At 38.9% G+C, this 13,846-nt stretch overlaps 1 protein-coding gene across 1 annotated transcript in view; it reads right to left on the bottom strand.

Annotated features, from left to right (window-relative positions):
* CATSPERB (catsper channel auxiliary subunit beta) overlaps nucleotides 1-13,846 on the bottom strand; it is a 158,749-nt gene that overhangs the window by 39,876 nt on the left and 105,027 nt on the right. Inside the window, exons 18-19 of the mRNA XM_011991778.1 lie at nucleotides 7,030-7,217; nucleotides 3,806-4,135 (exon numbers count right to left, since the gene is read on the bottom strand). Coding sequence (XP_011847168.1) covers nucleotides 3,806-4,135; nucleotides 7,030-7,217 — 518 coding nt within the window. The remainder of the gene's footprint in view (nucleotides 1-3,805; nucleotides 4,136-7,029; nucleotides 7,218-13,846) is intronic.

Genomic DNA, 13,846 nt, shown 5'->3' with positions numbered 1-13,846 from the left:
TATATAATGAAATCTGTAAACTCAATTTAATGATTGGCTAATCAGATTTTAGAACAAAAACAGAATCTATTCTGAAGGTTGCACGATGGCTGCACATAATTAGCAATTTATATAGAGTCAACTTTAAGAGTTCTGTTACAGGAATGGGTCCTGATCCAGACCCCAAGAGAGGGTTCTTGGATCTCGCACAAGAAAGAATTCAGGGTGAGTCCATAAAGTAAAGTGAAAGCAGGTTTATTAAGAAAGTAGAGGAATGAAAGAATGGCTACTCCATAGACAGAGTTGCTGGTTGACCATTTTTATGGTTATTTCTTGATGATATTTTAAATAAGGGGTGGATTATTCATGCCTCCCCCTTTTAGACCATATAGGGTAATTTCCTGATGTTGCCATGGCATTTGTAAACTGTCATGGTGCTGGTGGGACTGTAGCAGTGAGGACGACCAGAGGTCACTCTGATTGCCATCTTGGTTTTGGTGGGTTTTGGCTGATTTCTTTACCACAACTGTTTTATCAGCAAGATCTTTATGACCTATATCTTGTGCTAACCTCGCATCTCATCCTGTGGCTTAGAATGCCTTAACTGTCTGGGAATGCAGCCCAGTAGGTCTCAGCCTCATTTTACCCAATTCCTATTCAAGATGAAGTTGCTCTGGTTCAAATGCCTCTGACAGTTCTCAGAAAAATTCTTTACAGATATTTTCTCAGAGAAATGTTTCCCTTGTTCCTCAGCCTGGTTCTCAAATGCTAATCAAGGTCTCCGATAATATTGGCTACACTGAGTTGATTGACTGAGTAGAAAAACTGAAGGGTACATGGTCAATTGAAAGGGCTGCCAGTCAACTGTTGCCAAGACAAAATTCTTATGCATTTCAAACAAAATATTTCACCAGACCAATTTCTGCCTGCAGGCCACCTGTTTGCAACTTTGCCATACTGAGGACTTCAATGGAAAAACAGATTTGAAATACTATGTAGTCTAACTGGCATCTTTACCAATCAATAAACCAGAGTTCATAAAAACCTACAGTTGTTTCCCTTAAACCAAAGTGACCTAGCCAGTGCTTCCTAGCCTTTACCTGGAGATTTTGTTGAAATACAGATTGAGCAGGTCTGGAGTGAGGCCTGAAGTTCTGCATTTCTAACAAGTGCCCTGGTGATGCTAACACAGGTTCAGGGACCACACCATCAGTAGACTGGACTAGATTTTTCCACAGAAACAGGCAACTTAGTTGATTTGTTGATTACTATTTGCTTCCATCAAACTGAACATGTATAACTGACTGAGCCCTTTAATAAGCAATTCAGTATATTTTAAAGGGAAAATAATTAGAACATTGTGGCGCTGGTGACAGAATGTAGAGAGATTACAATGGAACAAATCTCAAAAATTCAGAAATGGTCAGAATAATAGGTAAATTGTATATTAAGATAAAGTTATATTTTGAAATCAGTAGAGAAAGGATGCATTAGTCAATAAATAATATTGGAACAACTAGCTAACCATATATAATATCCAAAATAGAATAGAGGTAACCTAAAAATTAAATGGAAAGTTAAAACCATAAAATTAAAACTCTAAAATTACTTGAAGGAAATAGGGACAATTAGTCATACAATCAACAAGAAAGGATTTCTAAGGGTTTCAGATAGAAGAAAGGTTTTCAGGACATTTAATCCACGATACTGAGGGAAACAGATGTTCTCAATTTTTTTCAAAACTTCTAATTTTCACTTATATAAATTACTTGGTTCTGTTTTTTTCAAATAAGCCTTTTTTTAAAAAAATAGCATTTTGTCCTTTCGTTATGGTTCCTATATCTTCTTTTACTCTGAGAGTTTTACGCATACTTATTTGATAGTGTCTTTCTGATTTTTCTGTTATCTCAAGTTCTTGAAGTCTAAAATTTTCCTATGTCTGTTGACTCTCAGTTAGGGTGGGTCATTTCCTTACGTAGTTTTAAAGTTCTTTTCCTCAATTTGTGATCAGTGGAGATTGATTTTTCCCTGGAAGTCCATACTTCCTGGGTTATGAAAGTATTCCTACAGAGAGTTAATTAAAAAAATATTTTTAATGTAATAAAATTGTGTGTGTGTGTGTGTGTGTGTGTGTGTGTGTGTTTTAATAGAGACAGGGTCTCGCTATGTTGCCCAAGCTGGTCTCAAACTCCTGGGCTCAAGCTATCCTCCTGCCTCGGCCTCCCAGAGTGCTGGGATTAGAGGCATGAGCCACCATGCCTGACTCCTACAGAGAGTTTTGTGCTTCCTTGCGTTGGGGCCCAGGTGTTATTATTTCTCAGCTTGGAATTCTGCATCTGAATGCAGAATTCAGTCTCTGAATGTGATACAGTTTTGAAGTTTTGCTTTTTTATGGGAAATTCCTTTTCCCCATTCTAAGCCCATGATGCTGCGTGGACAGAGTTTTCCTAATTCTCTCTTCATGATTAGACGGTCCCAGCTTTCTTTAATGGTCTCCATTCCAACTTCCTTCCACAAAGTAGTAAGGCCCAAAGTCAAACTTTCTGTCAACACTTGGGCATTAAAACCCATCTCACTGCCTTATGATCAGTATCTGGGTTTCACATCCTTCAGGGAGTCATACATTAGCTAATCTCTTGGTTTTAAGTTCCCTCTTCATTTCTGGTGACACAATTTTCTTCTTTTTCTTGCCCTTTCTCCCCTACTCCCTCCCTTCCATCTTTCCTTCTTCTCTTCCTATCTCAATTATTTACTAAAATTTTTTGTTTTATTTTTTCCATTGTGCTATTCCTCTAGCATCTTCAACAATTTTTGTACTACTTTTGTAATAAACAAATAGCTTGAAAAATGGAGGAAAGTATAGAATTCTATTTCAAAGCCATTTTTTTTTTTGGCTTAAAATAAATACAGTCATCCCATGGTATATACAAAGGGTTGGTTCAAGGAGCCCTGTATATACCAAAATCCACATATACTCAAATCCCCAAGTTGGGCCTGTGGAACCCACATATAGGAAAAGTCAGTGCCTGTGTATATGTGGGTTTCACATCCCGCAGAAACTGTGTTTTCTGTCTGTGTTTGGCTGAAAACTATCTGCGCATAAGAAGACCTGCACAGTTCAAACTGGTGTTGTTCAAGGGTCAACTGTAGCTGAAATAAACATAACAATACCAAAGTAATTAAAAAGTTTTCATTTCAGAGGGCAACAAAAATCTATACTAAAATTCTGTGTCAACTTGGGCTGGTAGCAATCTCATTTTCCTCATTTGTAAAATGAGGATTATAATCTATATTTTTAGGGTTGTTGTAAACATTAAATAAAATAATGTATAAAAATATGGCTGAGTGAGGTGGCTCATGCTTGTAATCCCAGCATTTTGGGAGGCTGAGGTAGGTGGATCACTTGAGGTCAGGAGTTTGAGAGCAGCCTGACCAACACGGCAAAACCCCGTCTCTACTAAAAATACAAAAACTAGCCAGGTGTGGTGGTGTACACTTGTAATCCCAGCTACTTGGGAGGCTGAGGCAGGAGAATCGCTTGAACCTAGGAGGCGGAGGCTGCAGTGATCCGAGATTGTGGCACTGCACTCCAGCCTGGGCAATGGAGAGGGAGTCTGTCTCATAAATAAATAAATAAAATAATAGTTTAATATAGAGCCCAGTACATAGTAAGTGCTCAATAATTAGGCACTAATACTGTCAGTAGTAGAATGCCAGCAAGTATGGGAACCAAAGATAAAGTCAGTCAGTATCAAAGAGTATATTTCACATTCAAGAAAAGAAATAACATTTCCTTTTGATATTTTCCGATTCAAAACAAACTTACCTTTTGAATTGCGTATGACCTTAACTTTTAAAACATGAGAGTTTCCCAGATCAATGTATTTCACAATGTTGAGGGATGGTGAATCATCATATTGAAACCAATAATTACATGGTTTTGAATATATTTTCCATGTTCGCCCATTCCTTTGCCCAAAGTTGTATAAGAACCATGTGTTCTTTAGAAAGGTCATATTGTTGGGTGCATTTTCAGGCATGGTAGCAATGGCTAATGCATTCTTATTATCTAAAATGCTTGTGATGAGGAAGCTGCTGTACCCAGGAAGCACTACAGTCTTCTCTATATCTGTATTTTCAAACAAGGCCTGAACAACTGGAGATTAAACAGAAGAGACTTGGTATTAAATCAAACATCTGATATTTGCCAAACAAACTGATTTACATAGCTAACAAATACACTGTTTGAGTTTTTAAACTATCTCTTAATCAGATAACACATTTGCCAAATTTTAGTCATAATTCAAATTATTTTATAGAAAGTTTATCATGAATAGACCATGTACCTATGCTTTAATGTTTACTGTGAAACTACTGTATACAATTTTTGGCAGAGAAAAACAATGTAGAGCTAAGTAAAGCTGATTTTTTTTTTTTTTTTCCACTATGGAACTACTAAAAGCCTTAATAACCTAAAATCTTTATTGTGATTCTACAAGAGAAGGATAATGTAGCCAGTTTCCTCAGTACCTAAAGATGTGCTTATTACACAGAAGATACTCAATAAATATTTGTTGAATGGATGAGTAATTGACTATTTAAGGAGAATATGAAGATTTAGAAGAAAAGAGGTTCTTGGGCAGGACCTTAAGGAACATCATCATTTAAGGAATGGAAAGGGAAAAAGATCCTCTCAAGGAGACGAAGAAGAAATGAGTGGAGAAAATCAGAGAAGACATCAACGAAGCCAAGGAAGGCTGTTGAAATGAGAGGGAAGTAATCATTATCAAACTATTTTTGATACGTCATGAAACATGTCATCCATACTCTCCTCACTCTAAAAAAAATATAGAAACAGTCAGAAGAGGGCCTCATCATTCCCTTAATTATGCACACATGCTCCATTTTCTCCCAGTTCAAACCAACCAACAAAAATCCTTTCCAATATTCCCTCCAACCGCCACCTAATTTCTCTTTTCCCCTTTGTAGTGAAACTTCCTGAAAGTTACCTTTATTCACTGTCTCTACTCTCCTCTCATAATTTTTTGAACCCATTCCAATCAGACTTTTGTCTACATGACTCCAGCCAACAACTTTTTGTCAAGGTTCTCAAGGACTTTTTTTTTTTTTTTCTTTGATACAGAGTTTCGCTCTTGTCACCCAGGCTGGAGTGCAATGGCGCAATCTTGGCTCACTGCAACCTCTGCCTTCTGGGTTCAAACAATTCTCCTGCCTCAGCCTCTCAAGTAGCTGGAATTACAGGCGCCTGCCACCAGGCCCAGATAATTTTTGTATTTTTATTAGAGACGGGGTTTCACCATGTTGGCCAGACTGGTCTCAAACTCCTGACCTCAGGTGATCCACCTGCCTCAGCCTCCCAAAGTGCTAGGATTACAGGTGTGAGCCACCGTGCCTGGCCAAGGTTCCCAAGGACTTTCACACAGATCCACTGGCCAGTTTTCATTCTTTATCTTACCAGACCTACTGGTGTTATGCAACATGGGAGAGGAGCCTCTCCTTCTTGAAACACCTTCCTCACCTGGTTTGACACACTCTCTCTTAGTTCTACTCTGACCAGACCACCCAATCTCCTTTCCTGATTCTCCTCCATCTCCCTGAACACTAGATATTGCCCTGGATTAGACCTCAAGCCTCTTTCCTTCTATAACTCCACTCATTTTCCAGGTGTTCTCATTTGGTCTTATAGCATTAACTATCATACATATGCTGACAGTCCTCAAATCTGTGTCTCTAGCCCAGATATCTTCTCTGAACTCCAGACTTGTATTTCTAAATGCCTGTCTTATTTCTCTGCTTGGATGAGTAACAGGCACTTTTCAGTTTAATATGATCTCACATGATTATTGTAATGGCCTCCTAGCTGACTTCTCTGCTTTCCTCCTTGCCTTCTCTCCATCACCTGCCCTGTCTACTCTCATCACAGCAGCCAAAGTGATCTTGTTGAGAGCTAAGTCAGATCATGTCACTTTCTGCTTAAACCCTCCAGTGGCTTCCCATTTAGTCAGAGTAAAACCTAAACCCTTAGAATAAACTGTACTAACTTTTGCTGTGAATCAATAATCCTTTGAGATAGAAACATCCTATAGAACAGTGACTCAAAATTATTTTGTTAATGTAAGGCAAAATCTGTATGAACTTCCCATTTTCTTTCATTTCTTCTGATCACTCTAAGACAAAATAACCTCATAGGAATAAATAATAAGCACTACTATTGATGAAATATCAATGAAGTTATAACTATATTTTATTATATTAGAAAAAAAAATATTGGGCAGGGTGTGGTGGCTAATGCCTGTAGTCCCAGCACTTTGGGAAGCTGAAGCGGGCGGATCACTTGAGGTCAGGAGTTTGAGACCAGCCTGGTCAACAAGGTGAAACCCCATCTCTCCTAAAAATACAAAAATTAGGCCGGGTGCAGTGGCTCACACCTGTAATCCTAGCACTTTGAGAGGCCAAGGTGGGCGGATTGCCTGAGCTCAGGAGTTCGAGAGGGCAACACGGTGAAACCCCATCTCTACTAAAATACAAAAGAGATTAGCTGGGAGTGGCGGCATGCTCCTGTAATCCCAGCTACTCGAGAGGCTGAGGCAAGAGAACTGCTTGAAGCCAGGAAGCGGAGGTTGCAGTGAGCTGAGATTGCGCCACAGCGCTCCAGGCTGAGTGACAGAGTGAGACTCTGTCTCTACAAATAAAAAAGCAAAAATTAGCTGGGTATGGTGGCACATGCCTGTAATCCCAGCTACTCGGGAGGCTGAAGCAGGAGAATCATTTGAACCTGGGAGGCGGAGGTTGCAGTGAGTCGAGATTGCGTCACTACACTCCAGCCTGGGTGATAAAGCAAGACTCCATTGCCAAAAAAAAAAAAAAAAAATCTTTCAGGAACCTAAATATATGTAAACTGTGGTAGGTTGCCAGTTGGACTAAAATTTGAAATCTATTGCTCTATAAATAAGCATTAAAAAGCCTTCATAAAAGATAATTTTTCATTTTTTTCTAGCCATCAAAGATGTACGATATTATTATACCCACCTTGTGAATCAAGAGTGAGTTTATAGACATTTCCAGCTTTATTAATCAAAAGGGAACTAGACAAACAAGAGCTCTCATTCACTTCTTCTAATCCAAAAGGCTCTTTCATTTCTGCAATAACTGAGGACAAAAATCCTTTAGGAATGGTATGTTGCAATACCTTTCTTATGTGAGCTCTTCCAGTTTTCCTGAAAACAAATAAAACCATTAAGCAATTTGGATAAAACAGTGAATTAAATGAACCAATTTATGAACAAATAATTTACAAAAAAAGTATACCACAAATAGCTTACAAATATTTGATTAACATTTGTTCAACCTCATTAGGAATCAATGAAATGGCAATTATAACAATGGGATACAATTTTTAACCTCTAAAATTAGCGAAGATCTTTAAATGACAGGGTTCAGTAGTGGTGGGAATTGAGTGAAGATAGGCACTTATCCACTACCGATGGGATTGTAAATTAGAACTAGCTTCCTGGAAAGCAATTTGACATTATGCATTAGGAGCCTGCTAACCTTTTCCCCAGTCTGATTCCATGTCTATTATTATGGCTCTATCCTAAGGAAAGACCTTGAAACAGAGGGGTGGGGGAGAAAGCTTTCCACACAAAGATATTCATTATGGTAAAATTTAGAAATGAGAAATGTCAATAAAAAAACTAAGTGAATGATATTACATGATTTACTTAGAGAAAATGCAATGATTAAAAGGATGTTTAGAAATAGTTTTTAACAGTGTAGGGAAAATGATCGTATTATAATGTCCAAATGAAGAAAGCAAGTTAAAAAATGTTAAAATGCATATAAAAAGGACTAATTGGTAGTTCATCAAAGTATTAACAGTCATACTTTCAATTATCTTAATATTTTTCTGTCTTTTAGGAAATTTCTATACTGACCATGTATTAACTTTATAAACAAGAAAACAATCTGTTTCTAAAATGTTAGCCTTGCATATCCAAGTGCAAAAAATTCAATCTAGACACAGATCTTACAATCATCACAAAAATTAACTCTAGGCCAGGCACAGTGGCTCACTCCTATATCCCAGCACTTTGGGAGCTGAGGCAGGCAGATTGGTTGAGCCTAGGAGTCCAGACCAGCCTAGGCAACACGGTGAAACCCTATCTTTACTAAAAAATACAAAAATTAACCAGGTGTGGTGGCATGTGCCTGTAATCCCAGCTACTCAGGAGGCTGAGGCAGTGGGATCACTTGAGCCTGTGAGGTGGAGGTTGCAGTGAGCTGAGATAGTGCCACTGCATTCCAGCCTGGGTGACAGAGCCAGACCCTGTCTCAAAAAAGAAAATAAAGAACTCTAAATGAACCACAGACTTAAATATAAAATGCAAAACTATAAAACTCCTAAGAAGATAATATAGGAGAAAATCTAGATGACCATGGGTATGGCAATTACTTTTTTCTCTCAATTAAAAAAATTATGTTAAAATATATGCTATGGTTTGAATGTATTCCTCAAAGTTCATGTGTTGAAAACATAATTTCCAATGCAAGAGTGTTGAGAGGTGGGACTTTTTTTCTTTTCTTTTCTTTCTTTTTTTTTTTTTTGAGACGGAGTCTCACTCTGCTGCCAGCCTGGAGTGCAGGGGTGCCATCTCCACTCACTACAACCTGAGAGGTGGGACTTTTAAGGGGTGATTAGACCATGAGGCTCTGCCTTCATGAATGGATGAATATCATTATTGCAGGAGTGGGTTAATTATTGTGGGGGTGGGTTCCTGATAAAAGAATGAATTCAGTCCCTTCCTTCCCCCATCTTCCTCTCTCTCTTTTGCACATGAGTGCTTGTGTACATGTGTGCTCACATGTGCTCACCCTTCTGCCTTCCACCATGGGATGATGCAGCATGAGGCCCTCACCAGATGCAGGCCCCCCAGCCTCAGATTTCCCAGCCTCCAGAACTGTAAGAAATAAATTTCTTTTCTTTATACATTACCCAGTCTGTGATATTCTATTATAGTAACATGAAACAGACTAAGAAGATACACCTAACAAAATTTGCCATCTTAATGCAATGACTGTTGAATACAACACCAAAGATATAATCCATGAAAGAGAGAATTGATAAATTTCTCTCCAGTTTTCCGAAACACAAATAAAACCATTAAATAATTTGGATAAAACAGTGGATTAAATGAACCAATTTATGAACAAATAGTTTACAAACAAAATATACCACAAATAGCTAACAAACATTTGATTAACATTTGGTCAACCTCATTTGTAATCAAAGAAATCCAATTACAACAATGGGACACAATTTTTAACCAATTAGTAAAGATTTTTAAATGACAGTGTTAAGCAGTGAACACTGAATTTGTGTTAAAAATACATGCTATGGTTTGCATGTAGCTCTCATTAGTAATTGGTACCCTACTAAAATTACAAACTTATGCTCTGTGAAATGTCCTGTCAAGAGAATTAGAAGACAAGCCACATACTAGGAGAAGATATTTTCAAAAGACATATAAAGGACTGTTATCCAAAATAAACTGTAGGGGAGGGGAGAAGAAACCTCTTTTTCCTCTATTCTCTTTGGTTCTGTAACTGAAACCTGACAATTATCCTGACAAATACAGAGTAACAAAAGAAAAACAGGGGGAATTTATTAACGTGTGCATTGTACTTACATGCAGGAAAAACAGCAGCGATGAGTAACTAAAGGAGGTAGTTAGAATATGGGGCTTCATAACAAATAACAATACATTTTTAGAGAAGTGACAAGACAAAGAAAAATGGGTTCAGGTTTTTAGGGTGAGCAAACTGTGGAAGGTAAATAAATGGAGGGAACTAATGGAAGATAAGGGTTGTTTTGACAAGGTTTCTTCTGTGAATTCTTTGTGTCTCTGAGTTTAATAATAGTCTAGAATTGCTTGTGCCTGTAATCCCAGCTACTCTGGAGGGAAGACTGAGGCAGGAGGATTGCTTGAGGCCAGAAGTTTCAGACCAGCCTGGGCGCAACATAGTGAGATCTTGCCTCTAAAAAAATTTAAAAATAAAAAAAAAAACACACACACACAAAAAACTAGCTGGGTGTCGTGGCCCATGCCTGTAGTCTCAGCTACATGGGAGGCTGAGGCAGGAGGACTGCTTGAGCCCAGGAGTTCGAAGCTGTAGTGAGCTATGATTACACCATTGTACTCCAGCCTGGGTAACAGAGTGAGAATCTATCTCTAAAAAGAAAAAAAAAATTATATAGTCTAGAGTTATCTCCAGTGATTAAGAATTATTCTGCCCTTCCTGGTGGGAGGGGGCAAAGAGTTCCTCTTGTGTCTGTTTTTCCTTAATTGCCTTCAGCATAAATAATCTTAATGCCAAAGTGGCATACTCTTTGTTTTTGTTTTGTTTTGTTTTGTTTGGAAATTGGAGGTCTCACTATGTTGCCCAGGCTAGGCTTGAACTGAGATCCTCCTGCCTCAGACTCTCTAGTAGCTGCAACTACAGGCACACACCACTGCATGGTTCTGGGGTGGCATAATCTGATCTCCTACAATACAAAAAACTCTAATAATACAACAATAAGAAAGCAGACAACCTGATTTTAAAAATGGGCCAAAGACCTTAACAGATACTTCACCAAAGAAGATATGCATATGGCAGGTAAGCATATCAAAAAATGTTCTACATCACATATTGATATGGTTTGGCCAATGTCGCTACCCAAATCTCATCTTTAATTGTAATCCCCATGTGTCAAGGGAGGGACCTCGTGGGAGGTGGTTGGATCATGGGGGCGGCTTTCCCCATGCTGTTCTCATAACAGTGAGGGAGTTCTCATGAGATCTGATGGTTTTAAAAATGACAGTTTCCCCTGCACTGTCTCTTTCTCCTGCCACCATGTAAGATGTGCCTTGCTTCCCCTTTGTGTTCCACCATGGCCTCCCAAGCCATGCAGAACTGTGAGTCAATTAAACCTCTTTCCTTTATAAATTAACCAGTTTCAGGTATTTATAGCAGTGTGAAAACAGACTAATGCATATGTCATCAGGTAAATGCAAATTAACAATGAGATACCACCACACGCCTATTAGAATGGCAGAAATCCAAAACACTGACCACTCAAATACTGGTGAGTATGTGAATAATAGGAACTCTCGTTCATTGCTGATAGAAATGAAAATGAAAAAGTCTGGAGGACAGTTCTATCATTTTTTACAAAACTAAACATACTCTTAGTGTATGATCAAGCAAAATGCCTTGGTATTTATCCAAATAAGTCGAAAACTTATATCTATACAAAAACCTGTAATAGGTGTTTACAGAAGCTTATTTATAATTGCTAAAACTTGAAAGCAACCAAGATGTTCTTCAGTAGGTAAATGAATAAATAAACTGTGGGATATTCAGATGATGGAATATTATATGATTCAGCACTAAAAAAGAAATGAGCTATCAAGCCATGAAAAGACATGGAGGAAATTTAGATGCATATTACTAAGTAAAAGAAGCCTCTGAAAAGGCTATATACTGTATGATTCAAACTATATGACATTCTGGAAAAGGCAAAATTATGGAGACAGCAAAAAGATCGGTGGTTGCCAGGGATGAGGGGGAGAGAGGGATGAATAGGCAAAGCATAGAGAATTTTTAGGGCAGTGAAACTCTTCTGTATGATATTATGATGATGAATACTTGTCATTATACATTTGTTCAAACCCATTGAATTTGCAACACTAAGAGTAAGCCCTAATGTAGATACGGACTCTGGGTGATAAATGATGTGTCAATGTAGGTTCATGAGCTGTAACAAATGTACCACTTTGGTGTGGGATGTGGATAGTGGGGAAGGTTTTGTGTGTGTATGGGACAGAGGTGTATAGGAACTCTATTTTCTGCTCAATTTTGCTGTAAAACTGTAATTAATTTTAAAAGTTTATTAATTAATGTTAAAAAGTTTGTTTTTTTTTTTTTTTTGAGACGGAGTCTCGCGCTGTGTCACCCAGACTGGAGTGCAGTGGCGCGATCTCGGCTCACTGCAAGCTCCGCCTCCCAGGTTCACGCTATTCTCCCGCCTCAGCCTCCGAGTAGCTGGGACTACAGGCGCCCGCCACCACGCCCGGCTAGTTTTTTTTTGTATTTTTAGTAGAGACGGGGTTTCACCATGTTAGCCAGGATGGTCTCGATCTCCTGACCTTGTGATCCACCCGCCTCGGCCTCCCAAAGTGCTGGGATTACAGGCTTGAGCCACCGCGCCCGGCCATTAATGTTAAAAAGTTAACCTCTTTGTACCTGAAGTCAATGGCCAGTGGTCAGGCAGCTACCTTAATTATGAAAGCTGTCTCCCCACTTCTTCCTAGGATTGCACTTGGGGGTGATTAAGCACTGCTGTTCCAGAAGAGGAAAGAAAGCAGCCTTTAAAGGAGAAGGAAAGGGGATTTGGGCAATGGAGAATTAATCAGTGAGTTTTAGAGGTGGAAAGGAACAACTGTTGAGTGGAGAAAATACTGCAAAAAGACAAATATCACCAAACTAAGCTACCTATGCATTCTAAGCTCCCATTCCAATGCCTGTGCCATTTCCCCAGCCCAGCCGATCCCTTCCACTCCATGCCAATGAAACTGTTTTCATCAAGGTTACTACAGCCTAGAATGGTGCCAAATTCAAAAGTCACATCTTTAATCTTATTTTACTCAAGTCTCTCTGCAGCATGCATCATTGATCACTCCATACTTTCTGAAACACCCTCTTCTCTTGGTTTATGTGGCCCCACATTTTCCTGTGTATTTTCTACCTTACTGGCTGCTCCTTTTCATCCTTCTTTGCTAGGGTCTTCTTCTTAGCCCAGTCTCTCTTCCTGGAGTGCCCCAGGGCTTTTCTTCTCTACATACATCCTCCTCTGCAGGTAGAATCACCCATCTGTATCTGAACAATTGCCAAATGCCAAGTTTCTGCTCTGTCTCTTCTGAGCTATGAATTCATACGTCTAACTGCCAACTTCACATCTTCACTTAGACACCAAACACACATTTCAAACTGAACATTTCCAATGTGGAACACTCAGTTACCCTGCCTGATACCTGCACTTTTCATCTCAGAAAATGGTGGTATTGTCCTTCTAGCTACAAACCACAAACCTAGACAATTTTTGATCACTCTCTTGCTCATATCCCTAACAGGCAAATGCATCATCAGATCCTGTCTTCACTCAACTGCACCTGCTCCAGCACCATCATCTCTCACCTGTATTACTTCAATAACTTTCTAAGGGGCTTAGCAGCTTCTACTCACACCCTGTCCCACACTTTTCACAGCAGTCAGAGTGATCCTTTCAAAAATGTAAATTTGATTATTTAAAAATAATCCAATAAAATTCTCCAATGGTTTCTGCTGACGCCAAGAAGAAAATTTACACTTTTCCTGCAGCCTATAATGCTGACTATGATCTGGCACTTGCCGACCTCCTTGCTGGCCTTTCCACCACATCATCACTGTGCATCATCTGTACTGGCTTTCTTCATGCTTACTAAAAACACATCCCAATTTTTCTTGCCTTACCGTATGCAACTTCTTTAGCCTGGAAAGCTCTTTCATTGGCTCTTTGCTCTCTGTTCTTGGGTCTTTGCTTACCCTTCTCACTCCCTCTGTCACCATATTTACTTTCTTCAAAGCACATATTGGATATGAATTTGTTTTGGTTTACCTGTTTATCACCTGTATCTATTTTTAGAATGTCATCTCCATGCAGGGACGAGCCTTGTCTATCTTGTTTACCACTATATTCCCAGTGCCTAGCACAAGACTTGATATGTAATAGGCACTAAAATATTCACTGAATGAACAGCTTTACTGA

This window comes from Mandrillus leucophaeus, unplaced genomic scaffold, assembly GCF_000951045.1.
Source record: "Mandrillus leucophaeus isolate KB7577 unplaced genomic scaffold, Mleu.le_1.0 Scaffold4, whole genome shotgun sequence".
Classification (NCBI taxonomy): Eukaryota; Metazoa; Chordata; class Mammalia; order Primates; family Cercopithecidae; genus Mandrillus; species Mandrillus leucophaeus.
Note: the sequence above shows the minus strand (reverse complement) of the source record. Positions and strands in the feature narration are given on the sequence as shown.